The 15,004-nt window shown below is 36.8% G+C and overlaps 1 protein-coding gene across 1 annotated transcript in view; it reads right to left on the bottom strand.

The window, feature by feature from the left end:
- Positions 1-15,004, bottom strand: part of CHD2 (chromodomain helicase DNA binding protein 2) — a 215,195-nt gene that overhangs the window by 96,879 nt on the left and 103,312 nt on the right. The window contains exons 16-19 of the mRNA XM_042783579.1: positions 8,044-8,232; positions 5,702-5,864; positions 5,225-5,377; positions 2,950-3,021 (exon numbers count right to left, since the gene is read on the bottom strand). Of these exons, the coding sequence (XP_042639513.1) occupies positions 2,950-3,021; positions 5,225-5,377; positions 5,702-5,864; positions 8,044-8,232 (577 nt within the window). The remainder of the gene's footprint in view (positions 1-2,949; positions 3,022-5,224; positions 5,378-5,701; positions 5,865-8,043; positions 8,233-15,004) is intronic.

Consider the following 15,004-nt stretch of genomic DNA (forward strand, 5'->3'; position numbering starts at 1 on the left):
TGCGAACTGCTGTATGGAAAGTGAATTTGCTGTGGACATTTTCACCCAAATCACAAAGGAAAAAAAAAGAAACCTATGTGAGGCAGCTACACCAGTGACAAGATGGTGGAGGGCAATCTGGCCATCTCTCTGGAACTTCATCAGAGGCCAGCCCCCACCCCTAACTTGGGCCAAGGAAGCTGAAGTGAATCTCACTATCCACACTCTGAAGTCTTCTTAAAACCAAATAATAGTTTAGCTTAACTGGTGAAAAAAAGGTCTCCCTTCAGCAGTATGTTCTTTTAAGAACTATCTATATAGGATCAAACTGACAATAACAATTCAAAAAGATTAGATAAGAACCGTAGGGGACAGTGAGTTTGGTTGAGCATAGTTGTACAACTCGAAGAATGGGATCAACATCACTAAATGGGACATGTAGAAACAAACTATTGAATTGGTGTATGTTTTGCTGTGTATATTATCAACAAAAACAAACGTTTTTGAAAAAGTCTACTATGTGAAATGGAACAACCAGAACAGAATTAAAGAGACTGTTGACACACTGTGGAAAATGTAACTAATGTCACTGAACAATTTGTGTAGAAATTGGCAAATGGGAACCTAATGTGCTGTATAAACTTTCACTAAAAACTCAATAAAATACTATTAAATAAAAAAGAACTGATCAGCAGGCGAGTCTAGGCACATACTCTGCCATTCTTTTGGTAGAAATACCAAGCAACAACACTCTGAAGAGGACTCTGGAGCAGCCTGCAGCTAAGTAGTTGACACTCTGGGGTGAGATACCTAAAAAATAATATCTGGGGTCTGACTAATAAATTTCAATGCCATTCTTTATTAAACATAATATGAATTATAAAATATTGTTTTTGTCTATTATCAATACTTTAAAAATTATGAAACTCAACATTACTAAGGGTGAAGTAAAATGAAATATTCATCCATAATAGGATAAATAAAAATTATTGGAGGAATTTCACAAAATGTATCAAAAATCTTTAAAAAATGTTCATACCCTCTCAAGTAAACATTCACCAATAATAAAATGGTGAAATACATAATGACACATAATATATAATTTTGAATAAAAGGTGACAACAAAACTCTATGCAACATGATCCTAATTATGTAATCATATAAAGAAATAAACAGTTCCACCCAGTGAAAGGAAATACACCCAAATGATGTTAACAGCATGGTTGTCTCTGGGGTGAGGATTAAGTATAATTTTTCTTTGCTGTACTTTTACCATCCTCCAAATTTTCTAAATGAGCATATAATATTTTCCCCTAATGATAAAGTTATCTTTGATTAATTTTTAAAAATGATATATTTATAGAAAATGGTGGAAAACTTGTGTTCTATACATAGTCAATACAGGAAAAATAATGTAATCATTGCCTAGCTTTCAAAGCTAGACAAAATGCAACTTCAGGTTTTTCCTGAGAAAGGGCAATATAAAACATTAAATCATCTTGGTTTCTAAATTAAGAGAACACATAACCAATTTCAACAAATACCAAAAAATTAAAGTAACATTTCTTGAGTGCTTACTATGTGCTAAGCAATATGTTGTCTTATGGTTGATTATCACATTTAAACCTCACAGCAATACATATTATGAAGTAAGTATTGGATTGACCAAGATTTTATATAGTTGAAGAAAATGAGAGGAAAAGGAGAAGTGAGAATGAGATAATGATTGATGTTTTTAGTAATTTAATTCCTCTTATCCTTAACCATTCAGAGCCTTGATTCTGAATGGCTTAGTGCCCAAAGCCCCTGAAAGAGAGCTAAAATTTGAGGCTACAGAAGTAGTCAGAATATTATAGTCTAAATAAGACTATCTATGAATCTAGACACAGAAGGGACACCTATTCTTAAGTAATAGACGAAGACCTTAAAAGTTGTTAAAGGTCTTAAGAAAGAAGGAAGGTAAGTCTGTTCTATCTACACTAAAGAGTGGCCCAGGCTCCAGAAATTCTAACATTCTCCCTGAAATACTCATAAGTTCTAATTCTACTTTTTGCTCTCTCTATTACTGCAGTTTTACCTATATGAAACCTCTTCTCCTCTTCTCTCAAATCTCATGGCATTTAACAGTTTGACAGACACAAACTACAATTTTAGCACAGTTTCTAATTTGTCCTCAGTAGCTCCTTTATAGGAGCCCTGAAGGAGCATGGTTAAGCATTCAGGTGTGAACTAAAGGTCACCGGTTTGAACCTATATCAATGCTCTGTGGAAGAAATATGGCAGGAAGATTACAGTTTTGGAAACCCTATGGGGCAGTTCTACTCTGTTCCACAGGGTCACTATGAATCAGAATTGACTCAAGGGCAATGCAGTCTATTTTTTTTTGGGTGGGTGGTGGGTGGTGGTGTTAGCTCTTTTATAGATGCCTCTAAACCAAAATACTTTATAATGCCAAATCGAAGCTGGACACTTACTGATCGAAAAATGTTGCTGTTAGCCAAAGCAAGAACACTAATCCACATAAAACTAGGAGGCCAACAATGAGATAACAGCAAACATATTTTTCTAGGCTCATTCACCAAAAAAGTACAGATCAGAACCTTCAATGTTATATACATGTCAAAATTAATTCTATTGGTCAAAACTTCCCCACCTCCCATTCTTTCCTTGCTGCTCTACCAAGCCCAGAAATTTGGTAGCTGTAAGCCATCACAGAGAACACTCAGTTGATACCAGAACTACTCTTTCATTAATGAAGACCAGAAAGATAAACAAGTGTGTATATGCATTCTGGGGTGACAAACAACCTAATCAACAGGCATCTTTTATATGGATTTTCTTATTCCCTTTTCAAAGCAAAAGAACTGCACTGCAAATTATTTCTGAAACAGAATGCATTAAGAGCTGGAAATGCTTTCCCCTTGATACACAGCCCAAACTGCCCTAATAACAAAGCCATGCATAATATACCTCAGATCCATCTGCATTGAAGTGGTCCAGCGCCTGTTTTCGGATTTCTCCCTTGATGGAACCATCTAGACGCTGTAAAAATATACCCCAAGAAAATCATAAGATAAGAAGTTCAGCTACACCAGAATAGACCATCAGACTTGTAACATTTTATCACCCAACACTCACTGAGTAAAAATAACCAGAACGCACTGGCACAGGACTGGATTTGACCAGAGTTCTCCAGTTATAGACTCAAGGTCAGTAGCTTCTGATTCAAAGGACTGTCTTAGGTTTTCTTAAAGAGAAAGATGCTAACCTAACCTTTCCTGAGAGAATTTGCATGCTTTTACATCTGTAGGTACCTAATATAATTAGTTCCAGTAGAAAAATGATACTTCTTAAGTGCTATAACACAATAAAAATTTTTCACATAATTTTGTTTGGAAAACATTTTGCCCCAGTATTAAAAATATTAAAATTAAGTTGATTATATATCCCTGCACTGTGAAATTGGAGTAGCATACTAGTGAATTCTATTCAAACAGACCAACTACATCTTCAAGAGAGCCTCTGGCATTTAGTACTGGCATCAATTCTTTTTATTAGAGCATGTCAGTTCTAGGTATAAAACAATGTCACCACAGCTAAAACATATAATATGTAAAACAAATCCTGAAGACTTATTACCCATATGCTGTACATATAAAGGATTTCTTACTCTTCATAATCTTTTTCACAGTTCTTCCTCTCACAATTACCAAGCAAAATATCTCAGTTTGAAGAAGGCAAAACTAACTTTAGAGAGGACATCAGCTTGGCCAAAGATCAATGACTGGCTGGCAACAGAGTCTCCCCACCCCACAGCTTTACCCACCAGACCCATGACCGCCTGAAAGTAACCACAATCACAGGTAGGAATCTCCTTCCCTCTTCTCACTCAGTATCAAATCTACTTAGAGACTTTAAACCAGAGAGATGCCTAACTGGCAGTGTGACAATCTGTATTTGAAATCAGAAAACTTAAAGGCCTTCCTTTTAGTATCCCCATTAATACCACACGTTAAGTCAATTACCTAAAAGTCATTAATTAGACAGACATGATAGACCTGAACAGACTCCAGCTCAGTTATTCTCTTTAGGGTTATGCATTCTTATTTGATTTGATTTCAAATGATTAGCTAGAACTCAAAAGTTCACAGGGATCAGGTACACTGAAAAATAATTGTCTTTCTACAGTGTACTTTAAAAAAAAAAAAAAACAACACAGTATTAAACTATGTTCTAAGACAGCTGCTGAAAGACCACATAAGATACTGTGAATTTAACAATGCTTTTTAGAGTATTTTAAAGACACTGTTAATGGGTCTTAAAAGCATGGCCTTCCTAAAGATAATCACTGCCTCCAAGTTTCTTCAATACCAGCAAATTATGTGAATTGATCACAGCTATTAAAAAAAGTATCACTGCAAGACTCAAGTAAATGCCATTCATGTTTATAAATAGATCAGAGATAAGTTTCCCATAATCTAACACACAAAAAAATATTATTATGCTGAAGTCATTCTTTTCCCCATAGGAGATAAATAAATGACTATGAAATCCCTGGGAGAAGAGCCATTATACTTGGTTCAGAGACTATCAGGTCCCCCTATTATGCTTCTTCCCAGCCTCACAGGCAGGGCCAACTTCCTTTGGGGTGAATGTACAACACTGTCACCTCTTATTTTCTTTCCTTCTATGATCTGGGCTTCTAAAATCAGGCTTAAACGTCTTTCTTCTACTCTTACCACATATTTGGAGATGTAACATTCTCTAATATTATCTAACATTCTTTGCTCTTACCTAATTTTCTTTTCTCTAATTAAAAGGGGGGAGGGGGGGGACAAAAAGAACGACCCTCCCGTGATTCATTTTCATTGTAGGGTAGCCTAAAGGCAAGGGAGGAATTCTTATGGTCCAGTGGTTAAAGTGCTCAGCTGGTAACCAAAAGGTTGGGAGTTCAAACCCACCAGCTGTTCCACTGGAAAAAGATGTGATAGTTTGCTTCTATAAAAATTTATAACCTTGAAAACCCTATGAGGCAGCTCTACTCTGCCCTACAGGGTCACTATGAGTCAAAATTGACTCAACTACAATGAGTTTTGGGAAAGGCAAGGGAGTAAAAACTCTGGCACCTTAATCTCAATTTTTTCAAGCAAGAAAACTCTTGTTTTCTACTTAAGGACAGTTTAGCAAACAAAGCATACAACCCAATGAGAGGGAGAGAGACTCAGTATTTATTGACCATTATTACCTGGAAAGGATAGTGCTTAATAGTCAGGTATTCAGCCAAGATATCCAACATTCTCACCATCTGCGAGAAGATAAGGACTCTGTTCCCCCTTTCTCGAAGTCTTGTCAACAATTTATCTAATAGAATCAGCTTCCCACTACTCCTGATCAGGGACTGAAAATACAAAAGACATTCTTAGTGGACACATTCAAACCTGTACTTCAACCTGCCCTTCATCTCAAAGAGTACATCTTTAAACCTTCTGAAGCCCTTAGCAATCTGACTGACCAGCAATTCCTGAAATGCTCTTTTTACATGGTATCTATGACAATGAACTTTCTGTGGAGTTTTTTTTCTAGTTATTTAATTTCTCTACCTGTTCTTACAGCTTCTTTTTTGGTGCTCCTTGAAGAATCAAGGAGGAAAAAGAGTATTTTTATCAAAAGCATCTTACAGAAAGTAAACTTTTTGAGAAACTAATTAAGAACAAGAACACACCAGAAGAATCTCTTGTCCATTCTCCCTTTCATTTTCTTCAGGGGGTTTAATCAAGTAACAGTGGTTGCAGCATTTTTTCAGCTCCATCACAATATTAAGGAAACCAGATGTGCTGCCTCTTGTTCCTTTGGCAAGAGCCTTGTAATTCCTGGTCAGAATCCACCTGCAAAAGCACATAATATTGATATGATTACATTCAAAGAAAGAGAAAACTGAAGGTACCACAGGATGACAAGAAACAGTAGTGTTACCAAAAAATACAGAAAAAGATCTAAGGAAAGTTTAAAAGAAGGAAAAGTTATTTTATTTTGTATCTCCTATCACCTACCCAGGATCCCTCATGTCTCCAGTCACATTCAGCATATTAATCATTCTACTGAATATTTCAATGTCACTGAACACCAAGGCTCACAGGAATATTAAAAGGAAACAAAACAATAAACATATGCACATAGATGTATATGTACACAGAAGAATTGTCATTGAAGCACTCTTTATTGTAAAATAAAATTGAAAATAAGCTATCAGTATGAGGTTGGTTAAGCAAATAAAGATACAACACAATACAGAAGACATATACACCTTAAACTGTTATATATGAAACAACTCAAATGTTGACCAATAGGTGGGGCTAGTTGAATAAACAATTCTGAAATACTATGTAGTTTTAAAAAGAAATAATGAATATCTTCACCACACTTCATTAAAGTAAAAAAAGCTAAGGTAGAAAAAAAATAAGTATAGTATCCTACCACTTATCTAAGAGAAGGCAGGCAAAAAAAAGTAAAATGTGTTTGTTCATATTTAAAAATCTGAATGGAAAAAAAGGATAAGCATTAAAATTTTTTAAATAATCATCATCACGGGGAGAGAGGAACCAGAATGGAGGAGATAAGGACTAGACATCTTTGACCATAACATGTTTTATAGTTTTAACTTTTAATTTAAAAAATTACATAACAAAATTAAACAAAGCAATCCCTAAAAAAGTAAAATAAAATGAAATAAACCTATGTTTCCAACTGGTTGCCTAACCACACAAAAGAGAAACTATCTCAAGTGCTTTAAGATGCTTGTCCCTTTCTAGTGGGGTATACTTTAAAAAAAAAAAAAAATCATAACCTGTTTTTGTCATTCATATTGTTTATGGTAGTGCTGGCAGTGTTATTCTAAGACTGTTATGTGTGCACTATGAATTAGGTTGGTACGTTAAGAATTGAGATATATGTGTATAAAACCAACAAAATCAAGTAAATGCTCTCTGTTGTTGTTATGTTGTTGTTATGTGCCGTCAAGTCAGCCCTGACTCATAGCGACCCCTCCTTGGGTTTCCGAGGCAGTATCACTACGGAAGTAGGATTGCCCAACCTTCCTTCGAGGAGTGGCTGGTGGGTTTGAACCGCCAGCCGTCTGGTTAGCAGGCAAGTGTCTTAGCCACTATGCTACCAGAGCTCTAGTCCTATTTAACTGAAAAAGAATTCATGATCTAGGTTTATCTTTGAAACCATGGAAACTAATTTCCTAACTCTGTTCACTGAAAAGGCCTGGAAACAAAACCCATCTCAGTAAAATGACATCTACAGATTCTTGGATAAATGGCTGGCTCTAATTCTAGAGCAGGAAACATACAAGATGAATCTGGATTATGTTATCATTCCAGAAAGCAAAGCTATCAAATACTCCTAGGCTTATGTCAGAAGAACACAAACCAATTTGAATAAACTCTCCAGCTAACTGGTCAAAAACCTTTTGCTATTGAGTCTATTCCAATGCACAGTGAACCACAGAATAAAGCAGAGCTGCCACATAAGAGTTTCCAAAGCTGTAATCTTTACAGAGGCAGACTACCTCATCTTTCTCCTGCCGAGAGGCTGGTAGGTTCAAACTGCCGGCCACTGGGTTAGCAGATGAGCTCTTAACAAGTCAAAATCGACTTGATGGTCATGGATTTGGGTTTTAATAGATCAAAAATGGACCTCTTTTTCACTGACCCACTACTTACCAACCATGATGTCCTTCTCCAGAAACTGTTTTTTGCTGATAACACGACCAAAGTATGAGAGACATAGTCTCACCACCCTCACTTCTAAGGAGCTATTCTGGCTGCACTTCTTCCAAGATGCTTAAGACAGTGAAAAGTACTATGCAACTAATTTCTCACATACCCAAACAAAAAAGAACAAAAAAAACTCCCTCTTTCTGACCCTAAATAAATTACTACTTAATTCTAAGTTGGGACTTCATTGGATAAAGCAGTTTATATGCAAAATAGCTATCTAATATCTATCTAAGGCCACTAATTGCAATCCAATACAGGCTTAACTCAGGAAAGAATTACTTACTTATAATACTGTTTCTGAAGGGCTGACATTTCCACCCTGAGAATCTGTTCCACTTTGGCAGGAAGGGATTTCTCCACATCCTTTTTGACTCTCCGGAGAAGAAAAGGCTCTAGCACCTTATGAAGACTCTGGTAGCCATTCTCTCTCCCTTTCCCATGGTCTTCTTCGAAATCTTCCCAGAACTCAAACCTAAGTATAAAACAGTATATGATTACTCACTTACACAGAGCAACAAGAGTTTTCCCAATGAAAATGGCTTTTAAAACAAATTTAATGGGGGAAAAAAATCTGCAAAAACTTCCACTTTTCCTATAAGGAAAGCAGAATAAATTAAGCAGTCACTAGCTCTTAAATAAAAGAAAGGAGAAAACAAACAGGGAAAAGAATGTCATTTGAATCAATTCCACCAGTTTATACTGAATAACAGCAGGATTCCATTTCTGACACTGGATCTAGAGCTTATAAAATATTTCAGTATATCATGCAATTAGCATATAAACAACCACAGCAAGTTTGTCTTATAAAATAGTGTTATTAATTGGGAAAAAATGAATATAAAAGTAAAAGAATAAGTAGTGGCAATATTATTACAGTTGTCACTGCTCAAAGACAAAGTTAGTTAAATAATTTCCACCAGTAATGGTTACTGTTCATAGATGTTAAATGTTAATGGATTATAATCATAGCAAACAAGCTTATGGACCAAGTAAGAGGTCAATAAAAGTGATACAAATTTAATACTAATAGAATTTGGGAACAAAAATCTTACTAATTTTAAAACTAGTCACCTAATAAAATTCTGCCTAAATGCTACAGAAAAAAACTTTACAATGTATAAATATTTAATCATCTTTGTGGACTAAAGGATCTGTGGCAGAAATCCAAAATGGAACATTGTGATCAAATTACTTTCAAAAATAAAAAATGAAGGAAATTAGTTCACGAGGATTAAGAAAATGTGCCTGTCTTGTCACTGGGAAGCCAATGAAAACCCTGGAAGACCTAGCTTAGTGATGTGTGCATACTGAAATTCAGTAGGTGAGAGCATGACATTAACTGAGGCTAGAACAGGAAACTCAATCACTGTCCCACAATCTGCTCTGTGACACCAACTGGCCTCGTCTGACTAAAGCCAGATGAGTCCTAGATTAACAAACTCAAGAGGTTATCTACAGCTATGTAAGACTCAAAGTATATATATGTTCTCTGGTAAAATAGAAAGTTATTACCAGCACAGTCAATGACCACAATAGCATAGGTAGAGTCAGCTGTCATTTCTAAACTCATGAGATGCTAAGCACTTTATTAGGGACTACTAGGAAGATCAATGTCAGCCTTAGTAACACTCATTAATGCCTGGGAAAACCGTCACCAGGGTAGACAAAATGGTCTTTTGGGGTAGAGATCTATAAACATCATTAACTACCACAGGCTGAAAAACCTGATATAAAATTGCATTTTGTCACACTGTGAGGCTAGTAAGCAAATACTCTGAAAATAAAAAATAAAATAAATGAGGAATTACAACTAGTAAAAAAGATTAAAATAAAGAATGTAAACTGAACTTCCTCAATGCCGGGGATGGCACCTCACACCAAAATGTGTGAAGCAGCTAAAAATCAGTAAGGACTACCACTGTATCAGGCAGTTTTCTGAATACATGGGACATAATTACAAAAGGCTATTTTAATTCACGTCACACATACTGTAATTTATTAAAACTATACTAATCTAGGAGTGTTATAGTTAACATGCTTGACTACCAACCAAAAGGTTGAAAGTTCAAATTCACCGAGAGTCCGTTTTAAAAGTTTAAAAATGACAATGTTTAAAAAAAAAAAGTTTTCAAAGAGAAAAGCTTTCTTCAACAGAAAAACAGCTCTCTAACTCCAACCCATTATTCCATAAGAAATATAACTGGCCCTAAAAAAAAATTTGGATCACACTACCCAAATGATTATCTCTACTAGAAAAACGCAGTTTCTTTACTCAATAACAAAAGAAGGATGGATACATAATACTTACTTTGAAAATGAGGCCCATGCTGGGTGGAATACCACTTGCTTAACATCAAAAAAAAATTATGATCATTTTGGAGTAAAAATCCATCCTATCCACGTCAGAAGCCAAGCACACAATAGTGAACCCTAGCCAAGGTCCATGCAAAAGCTGGACAGTGAATAAGGATGACCAAAGAAAAATTAATGCATATGAATTATTGTGTGAGTGAAGAATATTAAATATAGTATGGGCTGTCAGAAGAACAAACAAATCCGTCTTGGGAGAAGTACAGCCAGAATGCCCTTGGAAGAGAAGATGAGTAGATTTCATCTCTCCACTTTGGTTGTGTCATCAGAAGGGACCAGTTCCTGGAGAAGGACATCATGCTTGGTATAGTAAAGGATCAGCAAAAAAGAGGAAAACCTCAACCAGATGGATTACACAGTGGCTGTAAGAACAGGCTCAAAAACATAGCAACAACTGTGAGAACCAGGCAACAGGACCAGGCAGTGTTTTGTTCTGTTTTGCACAGAGTCTCAATGTGCAAATGACTCAATAGCACCTAGTAACAACAGCAGCAGCAGCCAAGGACTCATTGGTGGAAATAGTACCACTTTCTTTTCTGGACAAGCACAGATATTACCACTGTCTTTTAAGATACTTTTACCTAATTTTGATAGTATTTTGAAGGATATACATTTTATCTTAAACTCTGAAATTCAAAGGTACATTGGCCTTGGTCATGTTGTTGTTAGGTGCCACTGAGTCAGCTCTGACTCACAGTGACCCCACATACAACAGAATGAAACACTGCCCACTTCTGCACCAACCTCACAATCCTTGCTATATCTGTTGCAACCACTGTGACAAACCATCTCATCAAGGCCATTCCTCTTTTTTACTAACCTTCCATTTTATCAAGCATTATATCCTTCACCAGGGAATAGTCCCTTATGACAACATGACCAAAGCAGGCCATCTGTCTGGCTATACACGCTTCCGAGGAGCATTCCAGCTGCACTTCTTCCAGGACAGATGTGTTGTTCTTCTGGCAGTCCATGGTACTTTCAGAATTCTCTGCCAACACCACAACTCAAAACCATCAATTCTTCAGTCTTCCTTGCTCATTGTCTAGCTCTCACATGCAGATGAGGATACAGAAAATACCACGGTGGGGGTTAGGCACACCTTAGTCTACAAAGAGAAGTCTTTGTTCTTCAGCACTTTAAAGAGGTCTTTTGCAGCAGATTTACCCAGTGAAATATGCTGTTTTATTTCTTGGTTGCTGCTTCCATTGGTGTTGACTGTGCACCAAGAAACAGAAAATCTTTTGACAACTTCAATCTTTTCTCCATTTATCATGATGCTGCTTATTGGTCCAGTTGTGAGGATTTCCATTTTCTTTATGTTGAGGTGTAATCCATATTGCAGACTTAAGTCTTTAATTTTCATCAGTAAATGCTTCAAGTCACCTTTACTTTCAGCAAGCTAGGTTGTGTCATCTGCATATTCCAAGTTGTTAATGATTCTTCCTCTAATCATGATGCCATATTCCTCTTTATATAGTCCAGCTCCTCGGATTATTTGCTCAGCATACAAATTGAGTAAGTATGGTGAAAGGATACAACCCTGATGCACACCCCTGCTGATTTTAAACATGCAGTATCCCCTTCTTCTGTTCGAACGACAGCCTCCTGGTCTATGTACAGGTTCCTTGTGATCACAATTAAGTGTTCCAGAATTTCCATTCTTCTCAATGTTATCCATAATTTGTTATGATCCATACAGTCGATTTGACTGCATGTTTGGTCAATTTCAGACTGCAGAAGTGGGTAAAAGATCTTTAATTTCTTCATCTTCAGGTGCATAGATTTGAATAATAGTAGTACTAACTTGTCTTCCTTGCAGGAATATGGATATAATCCTATTATACTGGCAGCACTGTACTTCAGGATACATCTTAAAACATTCCTTGTCACAATGAATGCCATGCCATTCCTCTTCATTTTGTCCTTCTCATCATAGTAGACCATATGGCTGTCTGATTCAAAATGGCCAAAACCAGTCCATTTCAGCGCACTATGCGCCTGGGATATCAATCTTTACACATTCCATTTTATTTCTGACAACTTCCAATTTTCCTTTCATACTTCGTACATTCCATGTTTTGATTAACGGATGTTCGCAGCTGCTTCTTCCCAGGCTGAATCATGCCACATCAGCAAATGGAAGTCCTGAAAGTTTTACTCCATCCATGTCATTAAAGTTGACTCTAGTTTGAAGAGGCACATCTTCTAGCACTTTAACAGACAATGTTTCAGGGCTATTCATAAAGCTTTCCAGTAATATATCAGACAGTATTTCACTGCTATTCATAAGGTTTTCACTGGTCAGTTCTTTCAGAAGCAGATAGTCCCTTCCTTCTTCCAAAACTATCTTAGTCTAGAAGCTCTATTGAAATCTATCTAGCTGAAATGGGAGACCCCGCTGGTATTTGAAATATCGGTGGCATAGCCTGCAGCCTCACAGCAACATGCAAGCCTCCACAGTACAACAAACTGACAGACAAGTGATAGTTAGACCTCGGTCATAGAAGACTTGAAATTGAGTCTTGACTCATTCACTTATCTACTGTGATAGGACATGTTTTTATCATCTCTCTAAGTTCTTCTTTGCAATGTGAGGACTAAATATTTTCAGTATATCAAGATAAAATATGGGAAAGCATTAGGAAACTTAAAAAGTAATATACATGAAAATTCTCTCACCCATTTCAGAAAACATGCTATGAAATAGTAACTGAAAACTTCTGCTATTTCTAAATTTTTGTAAATTATCTGTTTTACAGCATCTACATCTTTAAAAAGTACACTTGATAGAAACTTTGGCTTCTTCTGCTAGAAAGTTATTTTAGGATACCTGTTACAGAATGTACAGCAAAAAGTTTGAAACAAAAAAAGAGAGAGAAAGAGAAGGGGGCAACTGGAACTATTTTCTGAAGTGACCACTATTAACTCACACAGCTGTACAGAAGACGAAAGAAAAGTGACGCGAGGATCCAAGTGAGCAACAAACAGAACAGGCAAAACATGAGCAATGATGAGGTAAGGGATGACAGCAGTGTGGAAACATACAAGAACTCTCAAATAGCAGTGCCCAACTCTGGGTGTATTTGCCCACTAGAGGATATCTGGCAATGTCTGGAGACATTTTTGGTCCTCACAACTGGGTGGGAGTTACTAGCATGTAGTGGAAAGACACTTGGGATGATGCTAAACACCCTACAGTGCACAAGTTAGCTGCCCACAACAAAGCCTAAAGCATCAGTGGCCCCTAGGTGGCATAGTCTGTGCTCTACTGCTAACCTAACAGTTGGCAGTTCAAACCCACCCAGCAGTACTGTAAAGAAAAAGTCCAGCAATCAGCTACCATTAAGATTACACACAAGTTTGGAAAAGAAGTAAAATACCCTCTATTTGCATATAATATGATCTTATATAGAATAAAATTCCAAGGAATCCACAAGAATTCCCCAGGTACAACAGAAAGAAACACTGGTATTGTGCCAGCCTCACAATGCTTGCTATACCTGAGCCCATCACTGCAGCCACTGTATCAATCCATTTCATTGAGTGCCTTCCACTTTTTCACTGACCCTCCACTTTACCAAGCATGATATCCTTCTCCAGGGAATAGTCCCTTCTGACAAATGACCAAAGTAGGTAAGAGGAACTTTGGCCATTCTCGCTTCCAAGGAGCACTCTGGATGCATTTCTTTCAGGACAGATTTGTTAGTTCTTTCAGCAGTCCATAGTGCTCTCAGTATTCTTCGCCAACACAACTAAAAAATCAACTGTTCTTCAGCCTTCCTTATTCATTGTCCAGTTTTCACATGTATAAGAGGTGACTGAAAATACTACGGTTTGAGTTACGTACACCTTTGTTTTCAAGTGACATATTTGCTCTTCTTCAACACTGTAAAGAGGTCTTTTGAAGCAGATTTGCCCAGCGCAATATGACACCTGATTTCTTAACTGCTGCTTCCATGGGTATTGATTATGGATCCAAGTAAAATGAAACCTTCGATAAATCCTGTTTTTTTCTGTATGATGTTGCTTAATGACACAGTTGTGAGGATTTCTGTTTTCTTTATGTTGAGGTGTAATTGATACTGAAGTCTTCATTAGTAAATGCTTCAAGTCTTTTTCACTTTCAGCAAGCAAGATTGTGTCATCTGTACATCGTAGGTTATTAATGAATCTTCCTCCAATCCTGATTCCATGTTTTTCTTCCTATAGTCCAGTTTATCAAATTATGTGTGCAGCATACAGACTGAGTAAGTATAGTGAAAGTGTACAGCTCTGATACACACCCTTCCTGATTTTAAACCCTGTAGTATCCTCCTGGTTTGTGCAATTGACTGCCTCTTTGTATAGGTTCCACATGAGCACAGTTAAGTGTACTGGAATTTCCATTCTTCCCAATGATATCCTTAAAATTTGATAGGATCCACACAGTTGAATGTCTCTGCATAATCAATAAAACAAAGATAAACATCTTTCAAGTATTCTTTGTATTAGGCCAAGATCCATCTGACATCAGCAACAGTATCTCACATTCCAAGTCCCCTCCTGCATCTAGTTTGAATTTCTGGCAATTCCCTGTCTATGTACTGCTGAACTGTTTTTAATAGCACTGTGCTATAAGAGTATTGCAATTCCAGGACTGAATTTTTCCTTAGCTTTTTCAGCTTGAGAAATCCCAAGTGTGTTCTTCCCTTTTGATTTTCCACTCCAGTTCTTGGCACAATTCATGATAATACTTTACTATGGAAGTTCCGGCAAGATAGCGGACTAGGAAGAAAGCCTGCACAGACCCTCTTCAACAAAGTAAAGGGAAACCAATTAATACAGACACAGAAGATAATCCTGGACCCCTGAGCCTTGAAGGGAAGGATATA

Source organism: Orycteropus afer, unplaced genomic scaffold (assembly GCF_000298275.1).
Source record: "Orycteropus afer afer isolate SDZICR_OR568_19922 unplaced genomic scaffold, OryAfe1.0 scaffold00019, whole genome shotgun sequence".
In the NCBI taxonomy this organism is placed as follows: domain Eukaryota; kingdom Metazoa; phylum Chordata; class Mammalia; order Tubulidentata; family Orycteropodidae; genus Orycteropus; species Orycteropus afer.